The sequence below is a fragment of the Ranitomeya variabilis genome, chromosome 3 (genome assembly GCF_051348905.1).
Source record: "Ranitomeya variabilis isolate aRanVar5 chromosome 3, aRanVar5.hap1, whole genome shotgun sequence".
In the NCBI taxonomy this organism is placed as follows: Eukaryota; Metazoa; Chordata; class Amphibia; order Anura; family Dendrobatidae; genus Ranitomeya; species Ranitomeya variabilis.
Genome location: NC_135234.1, coordinates 617,538,520 through 617,555,971, shown reverse-complemented (window position 1 = coordinate 617,555,971; position 17,452 = coordinate 617,538,520). Strand labels below are relative to the sequence as shown.

The 17,452-nt window shown below is 42.6% G+C and overlaps 1 protein-coding gene across 2 annotated transcripts in view; it reads right to left on the bottom strand.

The window, feature by feature from the left end:
* LRRC63 (leucine rich repeat containing 63) overlaps window positions 1–16,529 on the bottom strand; it is a 68,993-nt gene extending 52,464 nt beyond the window's left edge. For both annotated transcript variants that reach the window (XR_013223976.1, XM_077297377.1), the window contains exon 1: window positions 16,338–16,529. Coding sequence is in view for 1 of the 2 variants with exons in the window: in XM_077297377.1 (XP_077153492.1) it covers window positions 16,338–16,506 (169 nt within the window). In the remaining variant the exon portion in view is untranslated. The remainder of the gene's footprint in view (window positions 1–16,337) is intronic.
* Between the last annotated feature and the right edge of the window lie 923 nt (window positions 16,530–17,452).

Genomic DNA, 17,452 nt, shown 5'->3' with positions numbered 1-17,452 from the left:
TTATTCAAGAGTCGATAATCAATACACGGCCTCAAAGAGCCATCTTTTTTAGACACAAAGAAAAAAACGGCTCCTAAGGGAGATGAAGAAGGACGAATATGTCCCTTTTCCAGGGACTCCTTAATATACTCTCTCATAGCAACATGTTCAGGTACGGATAAATTAAACAAACGACCCTTTGGAAATTTACTGCCTGGAATCAGATCTATGGTACAATCGCAATCTCTGTGAGGAGGGAGTGAACCAAGCTTAGGCTCCTCAAAAACATCACGATAATCAGATAAAAATTCCGGAATCTCAGAGGGAATAGATGATGAAATGGAAACCAAAGGTACGTCCCCATGAGCCCCCTGACATCCCCAGCTTAACACAGACATTGCTTTCCAGTCAAGGACTGGATTATGAGATTGTAACCATGGCAATCCGAGCACCAAAACATCATGTAGATTGTATAACACAAGGAAGCGAATCACCTCCTGATGGTCTGGAGTCATACGCATAGTCACTTGTGTCCAGTATTGTGGTTTATTACTAGCCAATGGCGTAGAATCAATACCCTTCAGAGGTATAGGGACTTCCAGAGGCTCTAGATTAAACCCACAGCGCCTGGCAAAGGACCAATCCATAAGACTCAAAGCGGCGCCAGAGTCGACATAGGCGTCCGCGGTAATTGACGATAATGAACAAATCAAGGTCACAGATAGAATAAACTTAGACTGTAAAGTGCCAATTGAAACAGACTTATCAACCTTCTTTGTGCGTCTAGAGCATGCTGATATAACATGAGTTGAATCACCACAATAGAAGCACAACCCATTTTTTCGCCTAAAATTCTGCCGTTCACTTCTGGACAGAATTCTATCACATTGCATATTCTCTGGCGCCTTCTCAGAAGACACCGCCAAATGGTGCACAGGTTTACGCTCCCGCAAACGCCGATCAATCTGAATAGCCATTGTCATGGACTCATTCAGACCTGTGGGCGCAGTGAACCCCACCATAACATCCTTAATGGCATCAGAAAGACCCTCTCTGAAATTCGCCGCCAAAGCGCACTCATTCCACTGAGTAAGCACAGACCATTTACGAAATTTTTGGCAGTATATTTCAGCTTCCTCTTGCCCTTGAGACAGGGCCATCAAGGCTTTTTCAGCCTGAATCTCTAAATTAGGTTCCTCATAAAGCAACCCCAAAGCCAGAAAAAACGCATCCACATTGAGCAACGCAGGATCCCCTGGTGCCAATGCAAATGCCCAATCTTGAGGGTCACCTCGCAGCAAGGAAATTACAATCTTAACCTGCTGTGCGGGATCTCCAGCGGAGCGAGGTCTCAGAGAAAGAAATAATTTACAATTATATTTGAAATTCAAAAAACGAGATCTATCTCCGGAGAAAAATTCTGGTATAGGAATTCTAGGTTCAGATATAGGAGCATGTATAACAAAATCCTGTAAATTTTGAACTTTAGTGGCAAGATTATTCAAACCTGTAGCCAAACTCTGAGGATCCATTTTAAGCAGGTGAGATCAGAGCCATTCAAGGGTTAGAAGGAGAGGGAGACAAAGACTGCAATTAGAGCTGAAATGCAACTGATTCAACTATAGAGCAAGCACCAAGGGAAAAAAAAAAATAAAAAAAAATTTGCAGACTTCTTTTTCTCTCCTTTCTTCTGCCAACAGTTTTAACACTTGGCCGGCCATACTGTCATGGTTCCCAATGGCAGGGGAACGTCAGGACACATAAATAACGGACTAGCTCTTGGGTGATGGAATCTCGAGCTGACCGTGAGCTAAACCTACCACACAACTAATAGTGGCCGGGGGGCGTGCCTCCGTTTTATCCCTAGACGTCTCTCGCCAGCCGGAGAACTAACTTACCCTAGTAGAGGAAAAAACAGACCTGGCTTACCTCTAGGGAAATTCCCCCAAAAAGGAGACAGAAGCCCCCCACATATATTGACGGTGAGTTCAGAGGAAAAGACATACGCAGTATGAAGGTAGGTTCAGCAAAGCGAGGTCCGCTTACTAGATAGTAGAAAGATACAAAAGGGAACTGCACGGTCAGCTGAAAACCCTTTTAAAATACCATCCTGAAATTACTTTAAAACTCATGTGTCAACTCATGACACCGGAGTGGTAATTTCAGCCCACAAGAGCTTCCAGCTACAGAGAAAGACTTAACTGTAAACTGGAACAAAAATGCAAACAAACTTAGGACTAAGAGTCCAACTTAGCTGATCAGTAGTCTAGGAGCAGGAACATGCAACAGAAAGGCTCTGGTTACATTGATGGCCGGCGAGGCAATGACTGAAGAGCAGGAATAAATAGGAACTCCCCACTACTGATGAAAACAGGTGAACTGAGAAAGAAAACACACCCGAGTCACCAGTACCACTAGCCACCACCAGAAGGAGCCCAAAAGCAGATTCACAACACCAGCCCTTCTGGCACCAACAACCATGCCACGTTCAAAGGCACTCAAATCACCTTTCTTCCCCATACTGATGCTCGGTTTGAACTGCAGGAGATTGTCTTGACCATGTCTACATGCCTAAATGCACTGAGTTGCCGCCATGTGATTGGCTGATTAGAAATTAAGTGTTAACAAGAAGTTGGACAGGTGTACCTAATAAAGTGGCCGGTGAGTGTATATATATATATATATATATATATATATATATATATATATATATATATATATCGATGGATATTATCTATGTATAGATCTATCTGTCATCTATCTAGCTCATTCCTTCTATCTATCTATTCCATCTATCATCTATCTCATTCCTTCTATCTATTCTATCATCTATCTATCTCATTCCTTCTATTTATCTATCTATAGATAGATAGATAGATAGATATGTGATAGATAGAAGGAATGAGATCGATATATAGATAGATGACAGATAGAAGGAATGAGATAGATACTGTATATCTATCCATATATCTATCTACATCTATCCATAGATATATCTATAGATAGATATATGAATAGCTATATCTATCTCATTCCTTCTATCTATCCCGTATCTATCTATCTATCTATCTATCTATCTATCTATCTATCTATCTATCTATCTATCTATCTATCTATCGATAGAATTAATGAGATAGATAGATCTACATATAGATAGATCTATAGATACATAGATATATCTATTCATATATCTATCTATAGATATATGTATAGATAGATATATCTATGGATAGATGTAGATAGATATATGGATAGTTAGATAGATATATGGATAGATATATCTATGTATCTATAGATATATCTAAATAGAGAAAAAAAACCAACCAGCACCCCTAATGTGAACATGTGCAAAGCTGCAAGCTGCATCATATAGACAAAAAAACACAGCAGCACATGTACATGAATCTAGGCCATGTGAAAACACAGACAAATATTCAATATGAATTATACTTCAAAAATATTTTTTTACAAATATTTTTCAAAATTTTTTTTTCATAAAACTTACAGTAATGAAGATTCTTAGCGCATAAATTGGCCAATTCATGTGTGCCCATCAACCACGGCAAGGTGATCTCCCTCTGATGGGTCCTACTCTACCGTACATGCCACTCTTGGGCCACCAGCCTACAACTATGGACAAAACATGTCACTCTGGGCTAAACCTACAATTTATGGGCAGGTAGAGCTGATTACCGCCACCTGCAAGGTCAATGGGATGAGTGCAAGATCAGTGTGGATGCAGCCACATCCAATAACTAAATAGAGAAAAAAAACCAACCAGCACCCCTAATGTGAACATGTGCAAAGCTGCAAGCTGCATCATATAGACAAAAAAACACAGCAGCACATGTACATGAATCTAGGCCATGTGAAAACACAGACAAATATTCAATATGAATTATACTTCAAAAATATTTTTTTACAAATATTTTTCAAAAATTTTTTTTCATAAGACTTACAGTAATGAAGATTCTTAGCGCATAAATTGGCCAATTCATGTGTGCCCATCAACCACGGCAAGGTGATCTCCCTCTGATGGGTCCTACTCTACCGTACATGCCACTCTTGGGCCACCAGCCTACAACTATGGACAAAACATGTCACTCTGAGCTAAACCTACAATTTATGGGCAGGTAGAGCTGATTACCGCCACCTGCAAGGTCAATGGGAGGAGTGCAAGATCAGTGTGGATGCAGCCACATCCAATAACTAAATAGAGAAAAAAAAACAACCAGCACCCCTAATGTGAACATGTGCAAAGCTGCAAGCTGCATCATATAGACAAAAAAACACAGCAGCACATGTACATGAATCTAGGCCATGTGAAAACAGACAAATATTCAATATGAATTATACTTCAAAAATATTTTTTTACAAATATTTTTCAAAATTTTTTTTTCATAAAACTTACAGTAATGAAGATTCTTAGCGCATAAATTGGCCAATTCATGTGTGCCCATCAACCACGGCAAGGTGATCTCCCTCTGATGGGTCCTACTCTACCATACATGCCACTCTTGGGCCACCAGCCTACAACTATGGACAAAACATGTCACTCTGGGCTAAACCTACAATTTATGGGCAGGTAGAGCTGATTACCGCCACCTGCAAGGTCAATGGGAGGAGTGCAAGATCAGTGTGGATGCAGCTACATCCAATAACTAAATAGAGAAAAAAAACCAACCAGCACCCCTAATGTGAACATGTGCAAAGCTGCAAGCTGCATCATATAGACAAAAAAACACAGCAGCACATGTACATGAATCTAGGCCATGTGAAAACAGACAAATATTCAATATGAATTATACTTCAAAAATATATTTTATTTTTTTTATTTTTTTTTACAAATATTTTTCAAAAAATTTTTTTCATAAAACTTACAGTAATGAAGATTCTTAGCGCATAAATTGGCCAATTCATGTGTGCCCATCAACCACGGCAAGGTGATCTCTCTCTGATGGGTCCTACTCTACCGTACATGCCACTCTTGGGCCACCAGCCTACAACTATGGACAAAACATGTCACTCTGGGCTAAACCTACAATTTATGGGCAGTGTCATGGTTCTCAATGGCAAGAGACCGTAGTAAAGCATACAAAAGGACTAGCTCTTGGAAGATGGGAACTCGAGCTGACTGTGAGCTAAACCTACCGCACAACTAACAGTGGCCGGGTAGCGTGCCTACGTTTTATCCCTAGACGCCCAGCGCCAGCCGGAGGACTGACTGACCCTAGCAGAGGAAAATACAGACCTGGCTTACCTCTAGAGAAATTTTCCCCAAAAGGCAGACAGTAGCCCCCACATATATTGTCGGTGATTTTAGAGGAAAATGACATACGAAGTATGAAGATAGGTTTAGCAAATTGAGGTCCGCTTACTAGATAGTAGGAAGACAGAAAAGGGAACTTCACAGTCAGCTGAAAACCCTTTCAAACACCATCCTGAAATTACTTTAAGACTCTAATATCAATTCATGACACCAGAGTGGCAATTTCAGCTCACAAGAGCTTCCAGCCTCAGAAATATTCAAAAACAGAGAACTGGAACAAAAATGCAAAACAATCTAAGGACTACAAGTCCAACTTAGCTGATAGTAGTCTAGGAGCAGGAACATGCAACAGAAAGGCTTCTGGTAACATTGTTGGCCGGCATAGAAATGACAGAGGAGCAAGGCTAAATAGAAACTCCCACATCCTGATGGAAACAGGTGAACAGAGGAGATGAAGCACACAAGTTCAGTACCACCAATAACCACCGGGGGAGCCCAGAAACCAAATTCACAACAGGGCAGGTAGAGCTGATTACCGCCACCTGCAAGGTCAATGGGAGGAGTGCAAGATCAGTGTGGATGCAGCCACATCCAATAACTAAATAGAGAAAAAAAAACAACCAGCACCCCTAATGTGAACATGTGCAAAGCTGCAAGCTGCATCATATAGACAAAAAAACACAGCAGCACATGTACATGAATCTAGGCCATGTGAAAACACAGACAAATATTCAATATGAATTATACTTCAAAAATATTTTTTTACAAATATTTTTCAAAATTTTTTTTTCATAAAACTTACAGTAATGAAGATTCTTAGCGCATAAATTGGCCAATTCATGTGTGCCCATCAACCACGGCAAGGTGATCTCCCTCTGATGGGTCCTACTCTACCATACATGCCACTCTTGGGCCACCAGCCTACAACTATGGACAAAACATGTCACTCTGGGCTAAACCTACAATTTATGGGCAGGTAGAGCTGATTACCGCCACCTGCAAGGTCAATGGGAGGAGTGCAAGATCAGTGTGGATGCAGCCACATCCAATAACTAAATAGAGAAAAAAAACCAACCAGCACCCCTAATGTGAACATGTGCAAAGCTGCAAGCTGCATCATATAGACAAAAAAACACAGCAGCACATGTACATGAATCTAGGCCATGTGAAAACAGACAAATATTCAATATGAATTATACTTCAAAAATATATTTTATTTTTTTTATTTTTTTTTACAAATATTTTTCAAAATTTTTTTTTCATAAAACTTACAGTAATGAAGATTCTTAGCGCATAAATTGGCCAATTCATGTGTGCCCATCAACCACCGCAAGGTGATCTCCCTCTGATGGGTCCTACTCTACCGTACATGCCACTCTTGGGCCACCAGCCTACAACTATGGACAAAACATGTCACTCATCATTTGAAAAATATTTGTAAAAAAATATTTTTGAAGTATAATTCATATTGAATATTTGTCTGTGTTTTCACATGGCCTAGATTCATGTACATGTGCTGCTGTGTTTTTTTGTCTATATGATGCAGCTTGCAGCTTTGCACATGTTCACATTAGGGGTGCTGGTTGTTTTTTTTTTTCTCTATTTAGTTATTGGATGTGGCTGCATCCACACTGATCTTGCACTCCTCCCATTGACCTTGCAGGTGGCGGTAATCAGCTCTACCTGCCCATAAATTGTAGGTTTAGCCCAGAGTGACATGTTTTGTCCATAGTTGTAGGCTGGTGGCCCAAGAGTAGCATGTACGGTAGAGTAGGACCCATCAGAGGGAGATCACCTTGCCGTGGTTGATGGGCACACATGAATTGGCCAATTTATGCGCTAAGAATCTTCATTACTGTAAGTTTTATGAAAAAAAATTTTTGAAAAATATTTGTAAAAAAATATTTTTGAAGTATAATTCATATTGAATATTTGTCTGTGTTTTCACATGGCCTAGATTCATGTACAAGTGCTGCTGTGTTTTTTTGTCTATAGATATATCTATCTACAAGTATATCTATAGATATAGCCATAGATATATAATAGCAAGACTGATGTTTATTAACGAACATGTTTATTTAAAATAAAAAGGGAAAAAAATGGCGTGGGCTCCTGCACAATTTTCTGCACCAGAGGGGAAAAGCCGATGGCCGGGGGCCAATATTTGTAGTCAGGGAAGGGGGTAATACCCATGGCCCCTTCCCAGGCTATGAATATCAGCCTGCAGCTGTCTGCATAGCCTTTACTGGCTATTAAAATAGGGGGACCCCCCAAAAAAATGACGTGAGGTCCCCCTATATTTTATAGCCAAAAAGGCTACGCAGCTTCGGGTTAATATTCATAGCCTAGAGAGGGGCCATGGATATTTGCCCACCCCCCGGCTACAAATACCAGCCCCCAGCCGCCCCAGAAATGGCGCGTCTGTTAGATGCGCCAATTCCGGCACTTAGCCCCTGTCTTCCCACTCCCCTGTAGCGGTGGGATATGGGGCAATAAGGGGCTAATGTCACCTTCTAAGGTGACATTAAGCCCCGTTAATAAAGGAGAGGCGTCAATAAGATGCCTATCCATTACTAATCCTATAGTAGTGAAAGAGTTAAACAAAAATAAAGACACAGCCAGAAAAAAGTATTTTAATATTCTTAATTTCACCATACTTACTAGCACACCTAATTCCTGCGATGCCCTCGATCGCCTGCAAAAAATTTAAAATAATGAACCAACCGTATACTACCTTTTCGCCTTAGTCCAATTAATAACGAGTGTCCCGCGACGATCTCCCCTATAGAACAGTGACATCGGGTGATAGCAATGGCTCCTGCATTGCATCACTGAAGAGGTTACCTTAGTTCAGGCTCTCACTTTATAGCAAAGCTGCATGGGAATTTTCCCACACAGCAGTGCCACAAGTGAGAGTAGGAACTATTTCTCACAGCGGCGGAGGGATACAGTGCGGAAGGATACCTTCCGTCATTGTTTTGCCGGAGCCCCTGGAGAGCGGTCGCATCAGCTGATTGTGGATGCTCTCCAAGGGAGTTTGTCGTGGGACACTCGTATTAATTGGATAACTGCGGATCAGGTAGTATATTGTTTATTATTTTAATATTTTTTACAGGTGAGCAAGGGCTTCGGGATCAAGGTGATTGGTGAGTTTGTACTCTATGTTGTATGTACTGTATGTGTCGTGTATATGTACGGTATGTACTGTCTGTACTGCATGTTGTATGTACTGTGTGTTGTATGTACTGTATGTTATATGTTGTATGCACTATATGTTGCATGTTGTATGGACTGTATGTTGTATGTACTGTATGTTATATGTTGTACTGTATGTAGTATGTACTGTATGTAGTATGTACTGTATGCTATATGTTGTATGTACTGTATGTTATATGTAGTATGTACTGTATGTTGTATGTACTGTATGTTGTATGTACTGTATGTTACATGTTGTATGTACTGTATGTTGTATGTACTGTGTTACATGTTGTATGTACTGTATGTTACATGTTGTATGTACTGTATGTTGTATGTACTGTATGTTGTATGTACTGTATGTTATATGTTCTATGTACTGTATGTTACATGTTGTATGTATTGTATGTTGTATGTTCTGTATGTTGTATGTACTGTATGTTATATGTTGTATGTACTGTATGTTACATGTTGTATGTACTGTATGTTGTATGTACTGTATGTTGTATGTACTGTATGTTGTATGTACTGTACGTTGTATGTACTGTATGTTATATGTTGTATGTACTGTATGTTATATGTTGTATGTACTGTACGTTGTATGTACTGTATGTTGTATGTCCTGTATGTTGTATGTACTGTATGTTGTATGTACTGTATGTTATATGTTGTATGTACTGTATGTTACATGTTGTATGTACTGTATGTTACATGTTGTATGTACTGTATGTTGTATGTACTGTATGTTGTATGTACTGTATATGTGTTTTTGTCTTTTTTTACATTCAACACATTAGCCGGATGATGGGACTACTATTGTCCCATCATTGGCTAATGTGTCAATCACTGTCACTGTAGCAGGCATAGCCAGATGGGACTTGTAGCGGACAGCCCCGCATGCACCCAGACAGCCCTGCACACACCTGGACAGCGCCGTACAGCCCCAGACAGCGACACACAGCCCCACACAGCCCGCAGACCCCCGGACAGCCCCTCGGATAGCCCGCAGACCCCACCCACACACACATACACTCACAGTCACCACCCTCACACTTCCCTCCTCCCGACCGGCAGCGTTTCACTCGCAGCTAAACCGCAGATCTTTTTTACATCTGCAGTTTTGTTGCGGATGTGCCTGACTCAATGCAAGTCAATGGGTGCAGAAACGCTGCAGTTCCGCACAAAAGAAGTGACATGCTGCAGAAAAAAAAAAGCTGCGTTTCGGTGCGGATTTTTCCACAGCATGTGCACATCAAGTCTGAGGTTCCCATAGACTTACATTGGTTGCGCACTACACTGCGGATCTGATGCAATCTCATGCGGCAAAAAACGCTGCGGATCTGCAATCAAATTTGCAACGTGTGCACACAGCCTTAGACTTTTCAAAGATTTAATGCCACCTTTAGGGAGTAAAAGCTTTAAAGAATCAGGACCAGTGTGTCCTTAGTCACGGCCATCTCTTAACTCCTTTCCAACCCCCTATAGACAATGTTGGGGTAAAAAATGCTCAGTAGTGCTTAATTGTAAGGATGTGATGGAGCACATACACATTTTATGAAAATGCCTGCTTGCAGAAGGGAATTTTTTTCAAGATATATATATATATATATATATATATATATATATATATATATATATATATATATATATATATATATATATTACAGAGAAAAAGTTTGGACACACCTTCTCATTTAAAGATTTTTCTGTATTTTCATGACTATTAAAATTGTACATTCACACCGAAGGCATCAAAACTATGAATTAACACATGGGGAATTATATACAACAAAAAAGTGTGAAACAACTGAAATTATGTCTTAAATTCTAGGTTCTTCAAAGTAGCCACCTTTTGCTTTGATGACTGCTTTGTGCACTCTTTGCATTCTCTTGATGAGCTTCAAGAGGTAGTCACCGGGAATGGTTTTCACTTCACAGGTGTGCCCTGTCAGGTTTAATAAGTGGGATTTCTTGCCTTATAAATGGGGTTGGGACCATCAGTTGTGTTGTGCAGAAGTCTGGTGGATACAAAGCTGATAGTCTTACTGAATAGATTGTTAGAATTTGTATTATGGCAAGAAAAAAGCAGCTAAGTAAAAAAGTGGCCATCATTACTTTAAGAAATGAAGGTCAATCAGTCCGAAAAATTGGGCAAACTTTGAAAGTGTCCTCAAGTGCAGTGGCAAAAACCATCAAGCGCTACAAAGAAACTGGCTCACATGATGACCGCCCCAGGAAAGGAAGACCAAGAGTCACCTCTGCTTCTGAGGATAAGTTTACCCGAGTCACCAGCCTCAGGAATCGCAGGTTAACAGCAGCTCAGATTAGAGACCAGGTCAATGCCACACAGAGTTCTAGCAGCAGACATCTTTACAACAACTGTTAAGAGGAGACTTTGTGCAGCAGGCCTTCATGGTAAAATAGCTGCTAGAAAACCACTGCTAAGGACAGGCAACAAGCAGAAGAGACTTGTTTGGACTAAAGAACACAAGGAATGGACATTAGACAAGTGGAAATCTGTGCTTTGGTCTGATGAGTCCAAATTTGAGATCTATGGTTCCAACCACCTTGTTTTTGTGCGATGCAGAAAAGGTGAACGGATGGACTGTTCATGCCTGGTTCCCACCGAGAAGCATGGAGGAGGAGGTGTGATGGTGTGGCGGTGCTTTGCTGGTGACACTGTTGGGGATTTATTCAAAATTGAAGGCATACTGAACCAGCATGGCTACCACAGCATCTTGCAGCGGCATGCTATTCCATCCGGTTTGCGTTTAGTTGGACCATCATTTATTTTTCAACAGGACAATGACCCCAAACACACCTCTAGGCTGTGTAAGGGCTATTTGACCAAGAAGGAGAGTGATGGGGTGCTACGCCAGATGACCTGGCCTCCATATTCACCAGACCTGAACCCTATCGAGATGGTTTAGGGTGAGCTGGACCGCAGAGTGAAGGCAAAAGGGCCAACAAGTGCTAAGCATCTCTGGGAACTCCTTCAAGATTGTTGGAAGACCATTTCCGGTGACTACCTCTTGAAGCTCATCAAGAGAATGCCAAGAGTGTGCAAAGCAGTCATCAAAGCAAAAAGTGGCTACTTTGAAGAACTTAGAATATAAGACATATTTTCAGTTGTTTCACACTTTTTTGTTAAGTATATAATTCCACATGTGTTAATTCATAGTTTTGATGCCTTCAATGTGAATGTACAATTTTCATAGTCATGAAAATGCAGAAAAATCTTTAAATGAGAAGGTGTGTCCAAACTTTTGGTCTGTACTGTATATATATATATATAATATATTATTATGTAAACTAAGGGGTGGGTCAGCAGGTCAGTGAGGGATCAGTTTGAAAAACTGACCGTCACATCCAAACACAGACTAAGGCTAGTTTCACATTTGCGGACGAGGGCTTTGCGGAGGACTGCGTAGTTAATCCGTTAAGCCCCGCCCACTGTCACGCCTCTTCCTTCAGCTCCGCCTATGTCAGCATGCGTCCTGCATACCCTATATTTAACATTGGGTATGCAGGCCATGCGGATGTATGCAGATGCCTCCGCATGCATAGTTTTCACGCTGCACTAACCGCAAAAAAATGCAACATGTTGCATCTGCATATATCCGTATGGCCTGCGTACCCAATGTTAAAGGTAGGTACGCAGGACACATGCAGACATAGGCGGAGCTGAAGGAAGAGGTGCGGCAGTGGGCGGGGCTTCACGGGGGAACTACACAGTCCTCCGCAAAGCCTTCGTCCGCAAATGTGAAACCAGCCTAAGTGTGAACAGGTGGTTAAATACAAAAAAGGCAGCACTCTGTAGCACCATAGTATGCAAATATGAAACATGAAAATTGAATTGCATTACTGCACTAGAAATATGAAAAATTGAGAAAGGTTAGTGCATAAATTGGCCAATTCATGTGTACCTGGTAGACATGGTTAGGCTATGTTTCCATGGTCAGGAAACGTAGCGCTTTGGAAGCAGCGGATACCCCGCTCCGCCCAAAGCGCTGCCCCCTGTTGTACGTGTGGTGATTCCGGATGTGTTGATTGAACATATGTGGAATCACCGCATCGTATACATCAGGGGTGTCAAACTGCATTCCTCGAGGGCCTCAAACCATGCGTGTTTTCAAGATTTCCTTCTCATTGCACAAGGTGCTGGAATCATTCTGTGCAGGTGATTAAATGATCACCTGTGCAATACAAGGAAATTCTGAAAACATGACCTGTTAGCAGCCCTTGAGGAATGCAGTTTGACACCTCTGGTGTACATAAACCGGGTTATTTGTCCTCCGTCTCCTCAAGATAAATAGATATGCTGCGGTCTATAAAGAGGCGCCGCATGCGTGTAAACACAGGGCCGGCAGATGCGGCCGTGCGCACATAGTGGAAACAGGATTTCATAAAATTCCCTCCTCTATAGGCCGGGGACACACTTAACGTATAAAAAAACGGTCCGTTTTTCACGGCCGAGAATCGCACAAATGTTTCAAAAACAGTGATCCGTGTGCAGTGCGAGGATGCGATTTCCTCGCATCAAATGATCCGTGTGACATCCGTATGGCATCCGTATGCCGAGATTTTCTCGCAAGCTTGCAAAACCGACATCTAATGGATTTATGTGCTCAAATGTTCGGGAAAACATATATACAGTATATATATATAGAGATATGTCATTGAGACACATATATATATATTCTGTATTTATATTTCATTCAGCGCGATATCTGTGAAAAGCCGGTAATTCAATTGCCGGCTTTGCATTTCTCCTGCACAAACCCGACAGGATATGAGACATGGTTTACATACAGTAAACCATCTCATATCCCCTTTTTTTTGCATATTCCACACTACTAATGTTAGTAGTGTGTATGTGCAAAATTTCAGCGCTGTAGCTGCTAAAATAAAGGGTTAAATGGCGGAAAAAATTGGCGTGGGCTCCCGCGCAATTTTCTCCGCCAGAATGGTAAAGCCAGTGACTGAGGGCAGATATTAATAGCCAGGAGAAGGTCCATGGTTATTGGCCCCCCCGTGGCTAAAAACATCTGCCCCCAGCCACCCCAGAAAAGGCACATCTGGAAGATGCGCCTATTCTGGCACTTGGCCACTCTCTTCCCACTCCCTGTAGCGGTGGGATATGGGGTAATGAAGGGTTAATGCCACCTTGCTATTGAAAGGTGACATTAAGCCAGATTAATAATGGAGAGGCGTCAATTATGACACCTATCCATTATTAATCCAATTGTATGAAAGGGTTAAAAAACACACACATTATTTAAAATTATTTTAATGAAATAAACACAGCGGTTGTTTCAGTATTTTATTGCTCTCTCAATCCATCAGCAACACCCTCGCTTGGAAAAATAATAAACGCACAAGATACATACCCTCAGCTGAACAGTCACGTCCCACGAGGTAATCCATGATCTGAAGGGGTTAATTATTTTACAGGCAGGAGCCCTGCAAATGCAGCTGTGCTCCGTGCCTGTAATCCCCGGCGAATGAATGAAATGTAGGTCATTGACCTACATTTCCTTCAGTCGCGGTGATGCGCCCCCTGGTGGATGTCCTCATATGACCTGGAGCGTGGGAAAAAGTTCCCAGGCTGCAGTTCATGAGAACATCCAGCAGGGGCGCATCACCGCGACTGAATGTAAGTATAGATCACTGCTTTCCTTTCAGCACCCGGGGATTACAGGCACGAGCGAGTGGTTTATCGCAGCTCGTGCCTGTAATATTAGTTAACCCCTCCAGATGGATTACCTCGTGGGACGTGATAGGACATCAGAAGGTATGTATCTTGTGCGTTTATTGTTTTGCCAAGCGAGGGTCTGAAAATGGATTGAGAGAGCAATAAATTATTAAAACAACCGCTGTGTTTATTTCATTAAAATACTTTTAAATCATGTGTGTGTGTGTTTTTTAACCCTTTCAAACAATTGGATTAATAATGGATAGGTGACATAATTGACGCCTCTCCATTATTAATCTGGCTTAATGTCACCTTACAATAGCAAGGTGACATTAACCCTTCATTACCCCATAGCCCACCGCTACAGGGAGTGGGAAGAGAGTGGCCAAGTGCCAGAATAGGCGCATCTTCCAGATGTGCCTTTTCTGGGGTGGCTGGGGGCAGATGTTTTTAGCCACGGGGGGGCCAATAACCATGGACCCTCTCCTGGCTATTAATATCTGCCCTCAGTCACTGGCTTTACCATTCTGGCGGAGAAAATTGCGCGGGAGCCCACGCCAATTTTTTCTGCCATTTAACCCTTTATTTTAGCAGCTACAGCGGCCAAATTTTGCAAATACACACTACTAACATTAGTAGTGTGGAATATGCAAAAAAAAGGGGGATATGAGATGGTTTACTGTATGTAAACCATGTCTCATATCCTGTCGGGTTTGTGAAGGAGAAATGAGAAGCCGGCAATTGAATTACCGGCTTTTCTATAGAGCAGCGCTGCGTATTTCTCGCAATGCACACGCATGGTCCGTGTGTAAGCCGAGTTTTTCTCGCACCCATAGACTTGCATTGGCGAGTCTCGGCCGAGATACGCTGACAATCGCAGCCTGCTGCGAGTTCCCTCGGATCCGAAATACGGTGGAGAAAATATCGGATGATGGGAGCTGAACCATAGATTAACATTGGGCCGAGTGCTATGCGATTTTTTATCGCATAGCATTCGTCCGTATTACGGTCTAGTGTGACCCCGGCCATACTGTAACATCTGGACGCTGCGGACTGGACGTTGCAGCTGTGCGCAGCGTCCAATCTGCACCAAATCCTGAAGGAATCCTGAACGTATGCACATACCCTTAGGGTATGTTTCCACGGTACGGAAACGCTGCTTGTTTGACGCTGCAGCGTCAAACAAGCAGCGTCCAGATGTTCCAGCATAGTGGAGGGGATTTTATGAAATCCCGTCTCCACTATGCGTGGAAACCCGCACGCGGCGGCCCTGCGGCTCCGGACATGCTGCGCGTCTTTTCAGAACGCAGCATGTCCGTACACCTTGCGGGGACGCAGCATCCCCTCAAGGCATATCACAGGGCCCTATGGCGAGGGGTGCGATGATCCCGGATGTGTACTGTACACATCTGGCACCATCGCGTCCCAGAAAGGGGGCGGGGCTTAGCGCCGAGCGGCTTCGCCGCTGCGGCGAACCCGCCGGCAAGCCGTACCGTGGAGCCATACCCTTAGAGGTTGTCCGGCCTTAGTATATAAGTCGGCAGTCACTTTCCCACAATGAGCTTTTGGTCCATTTTTGCTTCACCTAAAACGCAGCATCTTACAGTAGCAAAATGGATGAGATTTATAGAAAACTCATTCCCTCTACGCTTCTTGTTTCCGCAGCGTAATCTGAGCTGCAGAGCGAGTCTCATATCTGCAGCATGTGAATCTCTCTTGTGGGTACGCTGAGTTTTCTGTGCGGATTTTTCCCATAGACTTACATTAGATGCGGAAATTCCGCAGGTAAAAAAATGCACGTGTAGTGTAAGTGCTTTTCTGTGGAGGAAACACATCAAAAATGCACGTAATCAGCACTACGTATAGCATTAAAGTTTTATCAAAGCAAATACCAGGAAGTATCAACAAGCAACTTTATTTAAAGCATGACAACAACAAAAGACGAAAACCGCAGCGTCAAAGACGCAATAAAAACACACAGAAAAACCTGCAAGTAACCTGATCTGTATAACAGGTGCAGAAATAGGGCAAGAACTCCCCCAGCTCAGGGGGTGAAGGAACCAGAAGCCCCCCAGACGCACCGCCACACACATTATACCACAGGGCGCCCCGACACTGCAGCACCACAGGGCGCACACATTACACCCTGCATCATCTCACCCGCCCGTCACGTGACCACAGAAATTCCACAGAACCGACCTTTCAGGGAGTCAGAACCGCTCCGAGTCCTCAGTGTCCATAGCAACCGGCCCTGACAACGCAGCACAGCGGCTCCCAGAGCGCATGCGCAGCTGAGTGCTCCGTCCACAGTGCTCAATGGGTGGAGGCAGCGTCCTCTGTAGGGATGTGCCCTCGTGTATCCATCCATCCCATAACGTTCCGTTTTCTCATGTCTATTCCATAATGTTCATTTCTCCTAGCAGCAGCGTTATGTGCTCTTCATACGCTGAGTAAATGAAGATTGCAGCGTTACCCCCATTTTTGACCTTCAGGAGCACATAACACATTTATCTCGTCATTAAGAATTTTGTGGCGACAAGTCGCAGATTATTTTGGAATATATACAATTTTGTAACTTTTTATATAAAGTAAATCTGCCATAGATGTGTACATCTTCCTTTACGCTGTTGCGTACGGTAGACATTATCTTCGGGGCACGGGGTGTCATGGTGACAGCGCTGCCATAATTACTTGTACACTACCATATCTCCCAACTTTTGAAGATGGGAAAGAGGGACAAAGTTTGTGGCGCGCAACGCGCGCCGCGGCAAATTTTAGGCTACGCCTCTGACCACACCCATTCATAATTAGTCACACCCATATCCACGTCCCAACCACACCCATTTAGCACTGCTGATCACACTGTTTTATATACTATAATTATAAACAAAAAAATATGGCCACACAGTGCTCCATACTGTATAATGGCCACACATGATGCCCCATACTGTATAATGGCCACACATGATGCCCCATACTGTATAATGGCCACACATGATGCTCCATACTGTATAATGGCCACACATGATGCCCCATACTGTATAATGGCCACACATGATGGCCCATACTGTATAATGGCCACACATGATGCCCCATACTGTATAATGGCCACACATGATGCTCCATACTGTATAATGGCCACACATGATGCCCCATACTGTATAATGGCCACACATGATGCCCCATACTGTATAATGGCCACACATGATGCCCCATACTGTATAATGGCCACACATGATGCCCCATACTGTATAATGGCCACACATGATGCTCCATACTGTATAATGACCACACATGATGCTCCATACTGTATA